We start from the raw sequence: 18,057 nt of genomic DNA, 5'->3' as shown, positions 1-18,057 counted from the left end.
AATATTCTATTATTATGCATTGGGGTTAAAATTCCCCAAGAATTCAGTGCCAAAATGAACGCATGTTTAACAGAGTGATAACACCCAGGTAAAAACAAATATTAATAAGAAACTGATAAATGCAGAAGATCCTTAAGTTACTAAGAGTGAGTAGCCCATTATACATAAAAATATGGTTATCTTATAACTGTTGCACCTGAAACAAAAACAAAAAATACATGAGTATAAAATAAAACCAATGGTGTAGCCGGGGACGGTGGGTGGGAATGCACAAATTTCACAAACAAATGCCTCCACCAAAAACTCAAACTATATGCTGCGGGGCCTTCAGATCCCTAACAGGGCATCCTCCCCGAGAACGCTGATTGGTCAATTAATTAGCATCAACCAGAACTCATCAGCATACATAAATAAACAAAATTATAATGCCTGCAGGGCAAGGAAAATCACTAACACTAATACATAATGAAAATCTTAATTGAAAATTGCTATGTCAGCTAGCAAGGAGAACTTATTGTATATAAACTATAATTTAATAACAATATTAAATTATCATTTTATATACAACAAGAACGCACAAGAACAGTTAAATGTTTATTACACTTAAGAAAATAGACAAGCTACGGTTTGGCGTAACAGGGGCTACTCACTCTATTCATAATCACTATTAACTACTAGAAAATTATAACTTAAAACAAGACTCTGAGCTGTTTCGGAGCTAGATTAGGAGTCCCTACAGAGAAGTTACTAGACCCTGGACGATACCAGAGAAGCTACTAGACTCTGCAAGTGGCCCTAGAAAAACAGCATTATAAATAGAATATTCACCACCAGCTAGACCCTCAACGATATGAGAGAAGCTGAAAATGTTAGCTAGACCCTCAACGATATGAGAGAAGCTGAAACAAATTGGGAATATTCTATTATTATGAATTGGGGGTAAAATTCCCCAAGAATTAAGAGCCAAAAATGAACGTATGTTTTAACAGAGTGATAACACGCAGGTAAAACAGAGTGAGAGCCCCCAAGAGATAATAATAGATATTAAAATAAGCATAGTAAAATGCAACGCAAGGTTATAGGCCTAATTTAAACTCATAGTATGCTTAATAATACAAGTAGATTGAAATGACAAGAACTATAGACCTAGACCAACTCATGAGAAAATAAAGGCCAAGACAAGTAATAGTTAATCCCTAAAAAACCCATCCCCACCCTATTCAGGAGGACATAACCTGTTGAGCCCGACGGATAGTAGCAGGATTGATCCGTATATAGCGTATGAAACAGTCAGATGACCATCTACCTAAAGTTTGAATGACATGGTCTTCCACTCCAGCTGCTGCAGCAGAGGTACTAGCGCCAATACGGAAAGAATGGCCATTGAAAGATTTGTTATTTATACCAACCCTAGACAAAGTCTCCTTTAAATACGAAATAAATGTATGACGCATTAAGGGTGTAGATGAATGGATATGATCTAAAAATAAAGGAGAAGAAAGAGTGGCACCTGAGGATAGTCTTAGGTTTAAGTATTCTCTCATAGTGGACACAGGTGTAAAAACACTATTTTCAAAAATACTAATATTTACCCCTTTACCAAAAGGGTCTGTTTTGGATGAACGCAGCGTGAGATTGAAACACGATAAATCTGGTAGTACACTAATATCGCAAATACGAATAAAATTGGTATCCCACACAGCATTACATGTAAATTCACCACAGCGTAAAAAACCAAAGAAAGCGGTTTTATAAATACATAACAACATGAGATCAACAAATGGGTTAAACATACCCTGTTGAGCAATAGCGTTACACATATTAGCTAAGATTGCACAAGTAATAGGGAGACGTTTGACAGAAGTGTTAACTTGAGTCTTCTTAACAGCGCGCAAGATATAAGACAATCGTAGAGTGTTAGCGGTAGGGTCCCCCAACTTATTCTTAATGTAGTGAAATCTAATACCAGCTAGGTATAGTTTGATAGTGTCAAATTTAAGGTGCAAAGACTTCTGGCAGTGTGTCACGAAACGAATAAGCACATCCTCATCCACTGCAGGCAACGTGTTGGCAGGAAAACTTGTGCCCTGCATAAGGATGAAAGTTAATAAACAGTTAAGTCCCGACTGGTACGAAGCTCTTGTACGTTGGCTTAAAGCAGAGTCCCACAATGAGTCCACGTGCAGGCTTAAGTCATCATAATTGACACCATTGGGAGGCAAGGAACAGGATGAAGGTCTGCCTGAGGAGCCAGTTTCCGAAACCTTGACATCTGTGAACGGGAGATAGCGTCAGCAATATTATTATCAGATCCAGGTATATGCCGAGCATGCACAATAAAATTGTTCATAGCTGAATGAAAAGTTAAAGTTCTAACTAGTCTCATAATGCTCTTAACCTTAGACCTTCCTTTAGTAATAATGTCGACAGTTGCCATATTGTCACAATGAAACAAAACACGCTTTTTGCACCACTGATGGCCCCATAACACACACGCCATAACGATGGGGTATAATTCGAACAAGGCCATTGAAGGTTCAGAACGCTGGAGTTCAGCAGGGAAAACACCTTGGAACCACTGATTTTTATAAATACCACCAAAAGCTACATTAGTAGCATCTGTAAACAGGTGGAGGTCAGCTGCACTAGTCACATGATCATCAAGGAAAAAAGAAGCACCATTCCAGTTCTCAAAAACAAGGCCCACATGTTTAGGTCCGAACGACATTCCGCATTTAATTTAACATGAAAATGAAGTTCGCGCGCAGAAGTCGAAAGTGAAATGAGGTGCGAGACAAACGATCTTCCTGGTTTAACACAACGTGTGGCGAAATTCATGTGTCCTAATAAGCTTAGTAGCTCGCGTTTCGTGCAACATTTCCTATTAGCAAAAGACTCTAGCACACATATGATACGAGATACTTTCTCAGCTGGAAGTCTACATTCCATACGAGTAGAGTCCAAAAACACCCCCAAGTATTCTAAACAGGTAACTGGACCCACTGTTTTGTGTGCTCCAATAGGAATATTGAGATCTTGAAACACTTTAAGGAAGCTGGACATTGTTCTAGTAGCGATAGCGGATGCCGGCTCAATAACGAGGAAATCATCCAGAAGGTGCAGGATGTGCTGAATGTTATATTTGTTCTGAGCTATCCAGCAGATGGCACGGGAGAGATTGTCGAAAAGTTTAGGACTTGAGCGACTCCCGAAAACCAGCCTAGTGAAAAAGTAATATTTTCCATCCCAACATATACCGTGATAGGGCCACAGTTCTGGCTTAATTGGGAGTAATTTAAAAGCGTCCGTGATGTCGGTTTTCATAAGCCAGGCATTCTGATGTAATTCCTTGATAACCCTAATAGCGTCGTCAATAGAAGTGTATTTAAGAGAGCAAGTTATCTTATCTATTAAACTGTTTAGGCTAGGATTGTTCACATCTTGATGGGGTGCCGACATGTCAACTATGAGGCGTTTTTTCTTTGAATATTTGTGCTCCGCAAGGCCAATAGGGTTGATTCGGTAGTTTTTGTATGGGATATGATCAAAAGGACCCAGGAGGTATCCTCTGACTACTTCCTTGTTGACTAAATCTGTCACGCTTTCATGATCCGCCAGAGCTGATTTCAGATTGGAACACTCAAACGAGTTTAATGGTAGGAACTGGAAACCGGTGTCAAAACCAAAAGTTAAGCCATCTAATAAAAAGTTCACAAAATTTTCATCTGGGTGGCCGTCTAAAGCTGTTTTTAAAGCTGTTAAGTTAATAGGTGTAGAAGCTCTCGGGTGGAATAACATATTCATTTTTTCTTGTTCAAAGTCCTGGTGAGCTCTAAAGGGCAGGCAGATTTGGAGTGGCTGCCTTTGCAGGACAAACAGACATGTTTGTAAGAACAGGAAGATGAGTTGCATCCAAAATTACTATTAAAGTTATTGCATAATTCTATACCATCTTGGTACATGCGAGGGCGCCCATGACTGTCAACAGAAGGGGGACCGGTAGGACGGGAAGTAGATCCCTGCTTTGAACTCCTAAAATTTCCACTATGGGTCCCTTGACGTTTGGGTTCTACCACAGAAGTAGGACAGAAACCTGTTCCATGCAAAGGACTGTCGCACAAGTCACAGGTGAGTGGTCGTTGGTTTGTGAAAATGTTACAAAATAAAACATTGTTCCTAACTGACCAATCTATGGGTGTGTTGTTGTAGCGGAGCTGTGCTGCGGCTCTAGCTGAAAATTGTCTGTGGTACTCATAGAAACCGACATTGTACCTGGTACCCATGTCTACTATATCTCTTTCGTATAGATCGAGTTCAACACGTCTAGCAGGATAGACAGAGCACATCACCTGCTTATACACTCCGAATGCCAAGATGAATTCATTCAACGACAAGGTGCGTGAAAGTCTACAATCGGGTTTTGAAGAAGAATGGCACTCAGGGTCAGAGCTACCTACGTAATACGGGATAAGCAAGGCGGCCAGGTTAACATCTCTACCCGTAATGATTTGTTGACGCAGCGCGGGAGATACAGTTTCTACCAATGGTAAAGATTCCGACACATAGCCAAAACGTGATCGTTTGGAAGAATTCTCACCTTGAGATAGTGTGCTGTCCTCCTGAAAACGCTTGTAAGCTGTTTCTAAAGTGTACTCAGCCTGTAGTGGTGTTGGAACCAGCTGCACTGATGGCGAGTTTATCACTGCTGGAACTGGTCGAGACGAGTCAACTACGGGCTGATTTTCACTACCGGCGGCTGCCGCCACTGGACGTCGTGTTTGCGATTCCAACCTGCTCTCTAGACGTTGGTAGCAGTTCTGCAGCGTAGCAACACTTTCTGTCAAGTTTGTAACAATGTCAATTAGGTGCTGATTGACATCGTTAGGTCTGGAGCTCTCCCGTTCACGTGAATTTACGTGGGGGCCGCCATCTTGTCGCGAGGTATCATGGGATACCGCACCTTCCCGATGAGGCACGACGGGGTTAGCCGCTCTCACTTCCGTAACAGGGACGCTGGCTGTCCTGGCTTCGCGCAGCATCCTCACCAAACTTCTGCGTTTGCATCCAGTGCGGAACGGAACGTTTAGGGCGCGCAGTTCCTCTTGTAGCCTGGCGATCGTCCAGTTATCTAGAAGCTCGGGATCGTAGGGCGCAGATCGAATGTTCTTGCGTTTGGGTCCCATAACTAGTCGGAGTTGACACACACAAAATAAAAACGTAAACACAATCAATAGCCGTAAGCTAAGGTTTATAACGTCAAGAACACCAAATCTCGTTGTCGAGCGTGAATGCGGAAATACGTCACACCACAAGAACTTGTGGAAGAGGTCCTTTTTAACTAGTCCTACGTGAAAACACACACGTATCCAAAATGGCGAATGCGAGAACCCAGTCTCTCAGCACTCCTCGAAGGATTAAATGTCAAAAGAAAAGTTACAAAGTAAACTCCGTCACTATTAGGTTGACTAATCACATCCTTAAGCCACTTTATAAAGGTATATCCATAAGGGGAAGGTAGGAACGTATGCAAAGTGTTAATAAACGAAAGATAATGCACAAATTTCACAAACAAATGCCTCCACCAAAAACTCAAACTATATGCTGCGGGGCCTTCAGATCCCTAACAGGGCATCCTCCCCGAGAACGCTGATTGGTCAATTAATTAGCATCAACCAGAACTCATCAGCATACATAAATAAACAAAATTATAATGCCTGCAGGGCAAGGAAAATCACTAACACTAATACATAATGAAAATCTTAATTGAAAATTGCTATGTCAGCTAGCAAGGAGAACTTATTGTATATAAACTATAATTTAATAACAATATTAAATTATCATTTAATTCTTATACTGAAAGTTAAAACATTGTCTCTCGGGCTTTCCTTGACTTTGTGTGATTCTGTATAATTAACTCTTTCAAGGTCCTATAATCTATTCTGATATTCAATTTTGTGCTGAATTCCCTGATCTTCCATAGTTTCCATGCTAACAGATGACAAAACTTATCAATTTAGAAGTGCATCTAGCCACATATCTCCCTGGGGAGGATATTTCTGCTGATTTGTAGATCATTAATATGAAATCCGTAAAAGTTAATTCTCAAAAATAATGAAGTATACAAATGAGCTGTCTTATTCTGAAATAAAGAGCTTGTATTGACAAGCTAAGCTGAGTATTAGAAGTGTTGCGTGATTTGAAAAATATGTAGTTCTGTAGACATCTAATGCATCTTTCCTGTAGCTGACAGTTTGGGAAGATTGGCTGTGACATCCATGTTAATTTTCCCACTCTCCGGTATTATCTAATACTCTTGAGCTTCATGTAAGGGAAAGAAATTTTAAATGCCTTCAACACGCATCAAGTCAGACTTCGACTTTCGTTACGTTACAGGACAACCTATCTGTGGGAAGGCGTGACAAACAGTTTCTCATAATTAAGTGTTGACTTTCTATTACAGTTCTGTTATGAATTAACCAAGTTCTCTGTGATATCAAATTTGGGATTTTTTTGTCAATATAGGAAATGCAGTGTTTTAGACTAATTGTCATCATTCATCAATTTCAACATAATTCAACCCTTGATTATATTTGTTTATGGTACAATCTATTAAATGCTCTGTTATTAACATGAGAAATCCATTCTTTAATTATCATGATGAAGGTCTAATATCAAATTTGCACAATGGAATCATGGTTTCTGTGAAAGGGTGCAGTTTTATCAATATTTCAATGGGAAAAGGATGTCTATTTCACAGATATTATTTTAACTGGAACATAATTCATTTCCAGTGTATCAATATTTTCCTGAAAATTGTGAAAATTGGAATCCTGAAAATTGTGAAAATTGTGAAAATTGGAATCCCTTGAAAATAACTTTAACACTATCTAGATATCCTTTCTTACATGATATTTCAAGCATCGAGATATCCAGATATTTCTTCTAATTTGATATCTTGAATATTCCTCCTAATCTGAAACCTAAGGTATTCAGATATCCCTTCTAATCTGACACTTGCAATATCTAGATATCCATTTTGATTTTACGCCTGAAATATCCAGATCAACCTTCTTATCGGATGCCTGGAATTTCTAGATATAACTTCTAATCTGACATCAAAAATATCTAGATATCCCTTCTGATATGACAACTTGAGAATCCAGAGTTTTCCTGATACCTTTACTGATTTACACCCAGATATCCATTTTAATCAGACACCTGGAATAACCAGATATCCTTTCTCGTTTGACACCAGAAATATTCAGATATCCATTCTTATTTGACACCAGAAATATTCAGATATCCATTCTTGTTTGACACTTAAAATATTCAGATATACTGTTATATCCGACACCTTGAATTTCCAGATATCTCTTCTAATTTGACACCTTGAGTATACAGATGTTTCATTATGTTGTCACCCTAATATATTTCGCAGTAAATATATGGTCAGGTGTATTTTGAGAACAGCCCAGAATTCATTTTTTCAGATAAGTCTGTCTCGAACATACAACTATCAAAAATAATTTCCTAAGGATGACCACGTAATTAGTCACGGAATGATCTGTCCTGCTTATAAACACTAAGTAATCAATTGTTCCATCAGATCTAACTAATGTGTGATGCACGATTTAGCCGCAAACTAACAATATAAAAACGCGTTAATTTCCACTATCATTGTATATAAAGCCAGTAATAAAATATGAGACAGGATTACCATTATTTTATGAATTTTTATACTGTTATTTTCCGTTATTGTGATAGTAGTAAATATAAAAACATGTTCTGTATTAGTACCCTGCACTAACCAATACTGCAAGAGTTAGTTCCCCTGTCGGTCAGAGCTGTATTGCCTTACCCTTGAATGGCCATAGTGGTGGACGTAAAATCTTTTAGATGATGAATAACATGTATGCACATAACAAAATAGAGCCTGAGGTAGATGTCATTAAAGATATTGTGCTTCATATTTTCTTAGTCCTGAAAGCTTTGAAGCATATTTTCAGATTTTGACTTCATTTGAAACTCCTTTAACTCTGTTGTATGTAAAACCAATGTTGTCTTTGTTTCAGTGCCCCATGCTAATCTGTACATGCTTGTAAACCCAATACGTCTCAATCTTGACTACCTGACACTTTTGTGGGTGAATTTCTTCATGCTGAACCTTTCTCAGTCAGTGGTAAGTTCATGTCTTATGTTAATCCTGTTTATGATTATGTTAATCCTGTTGATGACTTATGTTAATTTGCTGATGATTTCTGTTAATCCTATTTATCATTCATGTTAATCCTTTTATGATTTATGTTAATCCTGTTTATGATTTATGTTAATCCTGTTGATGATTTCTGTTAATCCTATTTATCATTCATGTTAATCCTTTTATGATTTATGTTAATCCTGTTTATGATTATGTTAATCCTGTTGATGACTTATGTTAATTTGCTGATGATTTCTGTTAATCCTATTTATCATTCATGTTAATCCTTTTATGATTTATGTTAATCCTGTTTATGATTTTTGTTAATCCTATTGATGATTTATCTTAATCCTCTTTATTATTTTACGAAAATTTGATTTAGAGATAGGACGAACCTGGTCAAATAGGTGAAATGGGGCAAATTCTTTAAAATATTTTTATTTATGTAGGAATGCCTGTATTCTGTCCAAATTGGTTCTGAGGCATCCTTGGGTGAAGGGGATCAATTTTATATGAACAATAGTGGAAATAGAGCAAATTCTTAAAAATCGTTCTTTTGATGGAAGGATTTAATTTTGTCAAGATTTGATCTGAAGCATCCTTGGTTGAAGTGAACTTAGTTTTGTATAAATTATGCATCTAACCCCCTTGGGCAGAAGAACTTGACCTAATATTTAGTTTAAATCAATCATTCAGCAAACTAAACCAGGTGAATGATAAAGGCCCTATGGACCTGTTGTTTACATTAATCTGTTTATTATTTATAGTAATGTGTTGATGATCTATTTGTTATTGTTGTTGTGATTTTCAGACACCTGAGATGTTAGATGACACACCAAAACAACACATTGACATCAAGATTGAAGCTCTTATGCCAAGGGTAAGTACATTTGTACTGCAAAATGCTTACATAGGCCACAACCTCTGTCTATAGCTTTCTTTCCTTGCTGTGCCTGTAGACTTCTACCTGATGGCTTTCTAATCAAATTATGTTTTTACGAAAAGAAATTATCTCAACCTTTATTCAGGGTCTAAAGGATCAAATTTGTTGAAACCTGTAAAAGACTTCTTTTGGTAAACTAAAAATCAGAGAAGCAGAATATTTGGTTGAAATGTGTTTCTAGGTCAAAGCCCAACAAATTTCTAGAACAAAAGAATGACTTTACCTATAATCTAGGTGATAATTGCCACTGTTTAGAGCTGAGTAATTGAAGCTGTTTGTTATGGAAATTGGTTAAAATTGATTGGATGTGCCCACTTTAAATGCCAATGGTGTACATTTCAGTATATTTATGATATTAACACTGATCTATATTTGGTGAATATTGAATACCAGGTGAGCGATACAGACCAATGGGGCCACTTGTTAAGCTTTAGAGTCATTTAGGTAAGACAAATAATTCTGTGAAATTTTTGTGTCGTAGGTGATTGTGTCAGCAGAAAGGAAGGTGGAAAACCAGCCTGATCGGCCAGAGGGAGTCCAACTGCAAGTGTCCAAACTCTGTGTCACTAATACCCACGTGGAGGAACAGACAGGGCGGGCAGACTTGGCAGAGGTGTTACGCCACTATACAGAAGGGCATCTGTTTACTTCCTCACAATACCCAAACAACAATAACCCTCTTACAAGCCTTCCCCCTCACTTCAGTACCTTTGCTAGTGGACGAGACAATGCTTATATGCAACGCTATGCCAAAGAGTTAGTAGCTGGTCAATTACCACAGGGCATGGAATCACAGGTAGGGCCAGAGGTTATTGCCAAACTCCTGAAAACCAACACACTGAAGCGTAATGCTAGCTTTGATGTGTGGAGTGTGTGTGCAGATCAGGCTTGGCTGGAGTTCGTGGGAGTGCCAGTCTCTAAGTCTCGTCCGATACCTTTCGTTGAATCTGTACCAGTGACTCTCTGGTTCTGTATGCCGTTAGTGATGGATGAAGCAGAAACAAAACTTAAGCAAAATAATCAACTTGATGTTTTGGGAATCAGTGGAAATAGCAGAAGAGGGAGTAGCAATGCCGACTCCAATTCCCTGACCTTTGACACGGACCAAGGTAGCCCCGCATCACCACACAGAGATAGACCCTCACGAAGGCTACTCAAAGAATATTATTCAACAGACAGTGAGTCCTATGACACCAGTCCCGAGGAATTACCTTCCTCATGTGATAAAACAATGAAATCTTCAAAAAGTGAAGATAAAGGCCAGAGTTTACAGCTGGCCACTTACAACCTTGTGGCAAAGGTTGGTGGTCCAGTGAAGGCCCAAATGAGTCATTCCCAGTTTCTTTTTCTTATGAGACTTTTAGAATCTTTTACAGACTTCCAAACTCAACTGACAGCAGATATAGAATATTTTCTGGGGACATCTACTGTACCCACCACGTTTTCTGTGCCACTTGTAGTTCCAGACATTGAGTTTGTTATGGTGTGCCCCTATGTGGCTGAGTTGCTTCCCTTTACACACAACATACCAACTAGTCCTTCAGGGGCTAGTCTACGGGATGGAGATCTGATCGAGGAGGAAGGTTTAAAAGAAGAAATTTCTCCACAAATTGACATTGACATTGGCCATGTAACAGAAGGTATGTAAAAGTGTTTGAGCTGTAATTAGAGGGCAATTAATCTTTCTTGTACACGAGACAGGGAAATCTCACATGTCACTCAGTGCTTGATTTTTCTTATTAATCTGATCTGTCTGGTACCCTTACCCAATAATTTTTTTTTTCTTTTTCCTTTTGGTTTTAAGTGATGTCATTATCGAAATGATGCCAAATTCAATTGAATCTCTTCCGAAGAATTGTAAAGGGAGGTAATCTAATCAAATTGACAAATTAGAAAACAAACTAAATGAGAGGGTTTTTGATGCAATTTAGACAAAATTTTGTATGAGGAATAGAATTTGTTATTTGTATATGTTTGAGTCCTATTTGTCTCAATTTTAAGACGACGTTAACATAATATCTCACTGTTCACTCGGCCTCGATTTTGTTATAGAACATCAGCCTTTGACAGAGATAAGTCAAGCTGTAAGACATACAAGAAAGGGTTCTATTAGTGTTGCTGATGAATATTAAGTATGGGGGAGATATCTATGATAGTATAAATATATTATAGGTATTGTATTAAAATCTGTAAGACATTGAAAATTCATGCATACATCTGTAGCATAAACAAAATTTACGGGGACAATCTATGAATCTTCTAGGAAATGGATCAACCAGAATGATCGTGCTGTTATATTTATGGATTTAGGTCTGCAGAGTATATATGGAATTGGTCTTTAGTTTTTATCATCAGCATGTAACTTTTTAAATTTTGGTCAACTAGTAAAATCATACATGTGTTACCCTAGTTAAATTATATATGTGTCACCTTGGTAAAATTATGTATTTGTTACCTTGGTAAAATTATATATGTGTCACCTTGGTAAGATTATGTATTTGTCACCTTGGTAAAATTATATATGTGTCACCTTGGTAAAATTATGTATTTGTCACCCTGGTAAAATTATCTATGTGTTACCCTGGTTAAATCATATATGTGTTGTCCAGATAAAGTAATTTATTTGCCACTCTGATAGAATTATGTGTCACCCTGGTTAGATTATGTATTGTCCTGGCAAAATTTTATACGTGTTACCCTGGTAAAATTATATTTGTGTCACTCTGGTAGAATTATATATGGGTTGTCCAGATTAAGTTATATATGTGTCACCCTAGTAAAATGATGCATGTGTTACCCTGGTAAAATTGTATTTGAGTTAACCTGATGAAATATTAGTTACAAAATATCTTTTGTAATAGTAGGTTTCCTTCTACATGGTCTGTTGAAAGTAAGCTGAGTAAACAAGAGATCACGGGTTTAAATCCTAGCTTAGGCGTTGAAATTAATAATGACCTATGTTACTTATGGTTCAATATACATTGTTTAGCATCTAATTGAGTGTAACATAATGTAAAGTGCAAAAGGGTAATTTCATTGATATATCATGTGTTATATAAATGTTGTGTATGATCATTATTTATTATTGATATTTAAGATGAGGATAGCAGAATCAACGATAATAATGTGGATTCCGGGTCACAGTGTTCCTCCCACACAGCCATCTCGAAGTCCCTCAGTGATTCCAGGATCCAGTGCCACGCGGGAGGGTCAGGAGAGGAAGATCTCTCAAACCCTGGAATGTTTGTATCCGCGCCCATATCTCACTCCAGTCAAGGGCTCGCCAACCCACACCACGATTCTTCATCTGGCTATGACTCCAGTCTTGGATCTCGTGGGTCAGGCTCGCAGCAAATGAAGAAATCCGCAAACAAGGCAGCCGATCAAGTAAAGAAGTCATTTTCGTCTGCACTGTCTGGTATTACAGGTCTCACTGACAAAATTAAGGCAAAAATGGACTCCAACGAAGAAATGGAGGATATTGATTCCATGAGTATTAAAACTGACTTGTCTGATGATGACTTGGACTTTGAAATGTTAAATTTAGAGGAAGCTGAGATGCCTGCGTTTCATCACCCCAATATAGGAGTATCAGAGACAGGCTCATCCACTGATACAGATCTACTGGACGATGTGTCCAGTCTTTATGCTGAGAGTTCAGCCGCAACCAAAGGCAGAGAATTGGTAAGTGAAGGAATGAATCATGATCATGATCATCATCATCATCATCATCATCATCATCATCATCATCATCATCATCATCATCATCATCATCATCATCAATTAATTCTCTTGAAGTTGATAGCCAGGAAGTCCCAAAAATAAACGTACAGCTACAAAATATCATTACATTCCATCAGAAATCATGTTTATTTATCATATTGATGAACTGAAAATTAACTGAAAGCAATTTTTCAGGTTTCAGTGATCGCATTTCGTATCCATGGTTCTGAGATACTGATGCAAAATGATGGCAGCGATACGGCCATTCGTATCCAGGCACGTCACCTCAGCACCAACCAACCTGGTAACATGTATTACGAGGACTTCTACAACAAATTTACCTCACCACAAGGTCAGTACAATTATTAATCTCCGTCTCACCTGAACATCAGGTCAGTACAACTGTTTATCTCCCTAACACCAGGTCAGTACAACTGTTTATCTCCCTAACACCAGGTCAGTACAACTGTTTATCTCCCTTACACCAGGCCAGTACAACTGTTTATCTCCCTAACACCAGGTCAGTACAACTGTTTATCTCCCTAACACCAGGTCAGTACAACTGTTTATCTCCCTTACACCAGGCCAGTACAACTGTTTATCTCCCTAACACCAGGCCAGTACAACTGTTTCTCTCCCTAACACCAGGTCAGTACAACTGTTTCTCTCCCTAACACCAGGCCAGTACAACTGTTTCTCTCCCTAACACCAGGTCAGTACAACTGTTTATCTCCCAAACACCAGGTCAGTACAACTGTTTCTCTCCCTAACACCATGCCAGTACAACTGTTTATCTCCCTAACACTCTCACCTCCATCGTGCTTGGTCCATCATCATTGTCAGCCGTGCACTGTCCACCATCCACCATTCACCCCTCACTTTGACATTTCAAACTTCTTCTCAAGTTCCAACAGCGGGATTGAGCTCAAACTTGCATGAAATAATCCTGAGAAGGTCCTGACCAAGTGTTGTTATTTTTCTGGTATGTCTGAAATACAAGATGGCCATCATGGCCGCCATCTTGAAAAACATATTTTAAGGTTCTTCTCCAGTTATACTGCTGCCAATGAGCTAAGAATTGGTGCAAATGTTATGGAAAGGTAGCAATAAAGTGTTGTTATATTTAGATCTTGTCAAAACTTTGATATGACAGCCAGGGAGGCCTTTTTGTAATGTGATTGCACAATCATGGTTTTCCTGTACAGCACCTATTTCAAACTTCTCAAGTTTCACCAGTTCGATTGAGTTCAAACTTTACTGCCAAAAAATAGGTAACAATTGTTACAGTTACCTTCTCCTCACCAAAACTACCATCTGCATCATGGAAAACAGCTTCTTAGTAAGATTTCATTCAAAGTAGAAAAAATAACCCTTCTTCCTGCTGAAAGTCTTTTTAGTCAGGGCCTCTTGTTTCTTTTAGATGACTATTTTTGTTTATCATGGTCATTAAAAAAATGTCAGTTTATAATGTTTTCTTGTCATTTACAGGTATCTTTGGCCACAATGATACTGCTCCAGAAGATCTGAAATCCTTTGCTATCAAACTGAAGATTGTGTCTGGACCTGGAGCTGATGCCGAGTTGCCAATTTCATCAAAGACAGATTCACCGGGTTACTTGAGTGTCATGGCGGAGAAGTGTGGACTTGCCTTCAACACCTCGAGTCTAGCCAATATTGCTAAGTTTGTTGAGGATGAGTCCACTGGGCAGGCCCTGCCAATGCATGTGACAGTCAGTGACTTCCATTTGTCATTGAAGGTCAGGACCTGAAACTGTTTTTATGCTCCACATGCTCCTGCAATGTTACAGGGAGGGGAGGGGCATATTTGTCATCTCTTGAAAACCATTCCACAGATTAAGTTACATATTTACCCCATAGCATTGTGAAAATTAAGTTTTACATGTTATTGTATCAAGGGATCAAAGTTCAAGGGTCAAAGGTCACATTATGCTTGGGAATGGGGACATTTTTACAGACATTTTGTAGTGGAGAGTACAATCTTCTGGATGTGATGATGAATTGTTCAACTCACCTTTAATCCTTGGTCAGTTAAAAATTTTGTATTTAGATTCCCTTTCTTTCTATTTGTGATTGGGGTTTTTTTTTTTTGTTTTTTTTTTTGAGAATATCTTTATATTTCAAAACAAAATGTCATGTGTCAGCCTTCTAGGATTGCTGTTGCTTTTTCAGAGAAAGTACTTTTGGGATCTTAATAAAATTTCTGACTCATGTCCACAAATTTTTATACTGTACTGAAAATCTTGATGACTGACAGGTGTTTTAACCCATACCGATTGTTATTATTATTTCTTGAAAATGACCGAAGGGATTGCTGTCATGTTTTGTATAAAGGGTATTAAATTCTTTTAGTAGGGATACAAGTTTCATTTTTAAACCTGTAAAGCAGCATGGTTAATAGGCATTTGTCTTTGCTTTTCTGGGAAGTTATTTGTTGATGTTTTTAATTGTAACCTCCAGAGGTTCTTTCTGTTTAGTCCTGGAAATGAAGTTAGAACTTTGTGCATCATTGCTTAAGTGTTGTTTTATTTATTTATTTTTTCTAGGACGATGCTCCTAAGCCCAACGTACCACCAGCTCCCCCTGTAGAATGTATGGTCCATAAACTGGCCATATCTCGTGGCTACGATGGCATTTTCCATTTAACAGGTAAATTTTTTTGCTTTTTCTCTCTGTGTGATCTAAACATTGATGGGTCAAAAGTCAAGGTCAAAGTTTAATCTTTTTTAAGGTAAAGATTTTTTATGACATTATGAAGCAAAATTTGATAAAAATGAAAGTGCATGGTCAAAGGTCAAGGCTGACATCAATTTTCCTTCTATTTCTTAATTGGTAAATGATTTTACATGATAGGATGATTGAAATTTACATGAGTCTCACAACCATAGGTGAGGTTATGGGTCAAAGGTCAAGTCTTAAACCTTATCCTTTGTAGATATTTGTTGCTAATAACAAATATGTTCTTGGCTATCAGAGGAAAGACATATGTTTTAACTTAAAAAATCAAAGTTCTCCTATCAAATATGTACAAATGAATACCCAGTATAGTTTGTTAGGGAAACTTTGAAAAAAAAATTAGAAATAAAAAGGTTGTTTCAGTACATTCAATGATCACAGATTTTCATAAAACATATAAAAAAAGGGGGGAACCTCGTACACATTGATAGAACAGTTCATTTGACATAAACTGGTAGCAGTAGGTGGTGCCACTTGAGGGTCATTGACAACACCGTGACAACAAACTAGTTTCAAGAGGAAATTAGTGAATTTAATGTTATCATTTGGTATTTGCAAGAACATAGATATGATGTAACATATTATATCTGGATTTTCATTAAATTAATAAATACTTATAATGTTCTAGGTAAGCTCCATCTGCAGACTAATTCAACTGTAAATATTCTCATTTGTTTCACAAGATCTTGACATCCATAAATAAATGCAATACTACTTTGTACTGATTATATTCTGTACCTTAAATGTTTTTAAATAGAAGTAATAGAATTTTAATGTTTGTATAAAAGGTTTTGTTTGATAATAAATGCTTGGATTTGTAAATGTCATTGATGCAGTTTATGAGAGCAAATGATTCGGTGTTAAATAAATAATTCCTGTTTCAGCTGAGTCAGTCTTGTCAGATAGCTCCAAATTACCAGGACAAGAGAAGGTGGAGGAGAAGAAAGAAGAAATGTCGGAAGAGGAGAAACAAGAACCGCTTTCACATGAGGCCCTTCTCCTGGAGAATCAACAACTTAAGAAATCATTAGAGGAAATGTCAAGTCTTTTACAAAGTCAAAAACAATTAAATAGAAAAATCCAACACGATATGGAATGTATACAAAAAGAAAAAGAAAACTTACAAAGTAAACTTAACAAGACCATGTTACCAAACAACGGAACAAACGACAGCGAGATTCACGCCAACACAGTGATAACAGAGAACCTGAAACTCCAGCATAAGATGGTTTGTCAGGAGGATGAGATCCATACTCTAACCAAGGAGAAGAACTCTTTACTGGACACATTGAAACTTCTACAAGATGAACTGTTGGAGTCGGAATCACGACGACGACGAATTGATCATCATAGTTAGCATCAATATAGGTTAATGCTGATTGTGTTAGCTATGATCACAACCCAAGAATTAATTAGAGGAAGAATGTTGTTGACGGTTATATATGTGTGAGTGAGGTCATGGTAATTGTGATTAAATCAAGGGATAGTTGCCATGACAACCAATTATCAAATAAATGAGAGGAATTGTTTTAAATATGAAAGTAAGATGTAACAGTAATTACTGGTTTGGACAAATTATCTGGTTGTTAGTGATGTTTTTGTTATACAGAAATCTGTCTATTATATAGCCATGAATGCTTATTATTCATATTAATAAATCAGACCTTGTAAGATGAGTAATTTTTGCTTTTAAATCATATATAGGTAGCATTGTATTTACTCCAACTTAACTTGTTGTAACCATGGATACTCCAACTTAACTTGTTGTAACCATGGATACTCCAACTTAACTTGTTGTAACCATGGATACTCCAACTTAACTTGTTGTAACCATGGATACTCCAACTTAACTTGTTGTAACCATGGATACTCCAAGTTAACTTGTTGAAATCATAGATACTCCAACTTAATTTGTTGTTACCATGAATACTCCAACTTAACTTGTTGTAATCACGGATACTCCAATTTAACTTGTTGAAACCATGGACACTACTCCAACTTAATTTGTTGTAACCATGGATACATATCCAACTTTGTTGTAACCTTGGATATAAATCCGACTTTGTTGTTACTATGGATACAGCTACTTTGTTGTAACCATGGATACCTAGTGTAGCAAATGCTTTATGTATCAGTTCATTGTGCCACAAAAATTTGTTTAAACTATATTTATTGATAAGAAAGGCTTAATGTATGTGTGGACTAGAAATGCTTATATGGGCTAGAGTTTTATCTTGTTAATGCTTTGATTAGCAAGAATTTACTCAAACAACATGGATGCTAGTATGAAAGTAGTGTTGTGGTTGAAACTTAAATGCTTTAAAAGTTTTGTTGACAGTGTCATTAACAAAAACTGTTTTGACATTCTATGTTTTGATAATTGTATATTTATGATGTGTACTACATATATGTGAACATGACGCTGTGTTGTAGATCGTCA

General features: G+C 37.3%; 2 protein-coding genes across 2 annotated transcripts; one reads left to right on the top strand and one right to left on the bottom strand.

The window, feature by feature from the left end:
- Positions 1 to 581: 581 nt before the first annotated feature.
- On the bottom strand, positions 582 to 5,089 carry LOC132550696 (uncharacterized). The gene is made up of 2 exons (XM_060214787.1): positions 4,598 to 5,089; positions 582 to 2,272 (listed from the first exon to the last, which is right to left on the bottom strand). The coding sequence occupies exons 1-2, from the start codon at positions 5,037 to 5,039 to the stop codon at positions 1,221 to 1,223; spliced, it is 1,494 nt and encodes a 497-aa protein (XP_060070770.1). The 5' UTR covers positions 5,040 to 5,089; the 3' UTR covers positions 582 to 1,220.
- A 282-nt stretch (positions 5,090 to 5,371) lies between these two features.
- On the top strand, positions 5,372 to 16,974 carry LOC132550715 (bridge-like lipid transfer protein family member 3B). Its single transcript, XM_060214806.1, has 9 exons — positions 5,372 to 5,495; positions 8,073 to 8,179; positions 9,009 to 9,077; positions 9,622 to 10,780; positions 12,238 to 12,824; positions 13,059 to 13,215; positions 14,352 to 14,620; positions 15,428 to 15,530; positions 16,502 to 16,974. The coding sequence occupies exons 1-9, from the start codon at positions 5,372 to 5,374 to the stop codon at positions 16,972 to 16,974; spliced, it is 3,048 nt and encodes a 1,015-aa protein (XP_060070789.1).
- The last annotated feature ends 1,083 nt before the right edge of the window (positions 16,975 to 18,057 follow it).

Source organism: Ylistrum balloti, unplaced genomic scaffold, assembly GCF_031769215.1.
Source record: "Ylistrum balloti isolate Yb309-2 unplaced genomic scaffold, AGI_CSIRO_Ybal_v1 Utg370140, whole genome shotgun sequence".
Taxonomy (NCBI): domain Eukaryota; kingdom Metazoa; phylum Mollusca; class Bivalvia; order Pectinida; family Pectinidae; genus Ylistrum; species Ylistrum balloti.
The sequence above is the reverse complement of the archived record's forward strand: the minus strand, read 5'-3'. Positions and strand labels throughout refer to the sequence as shown.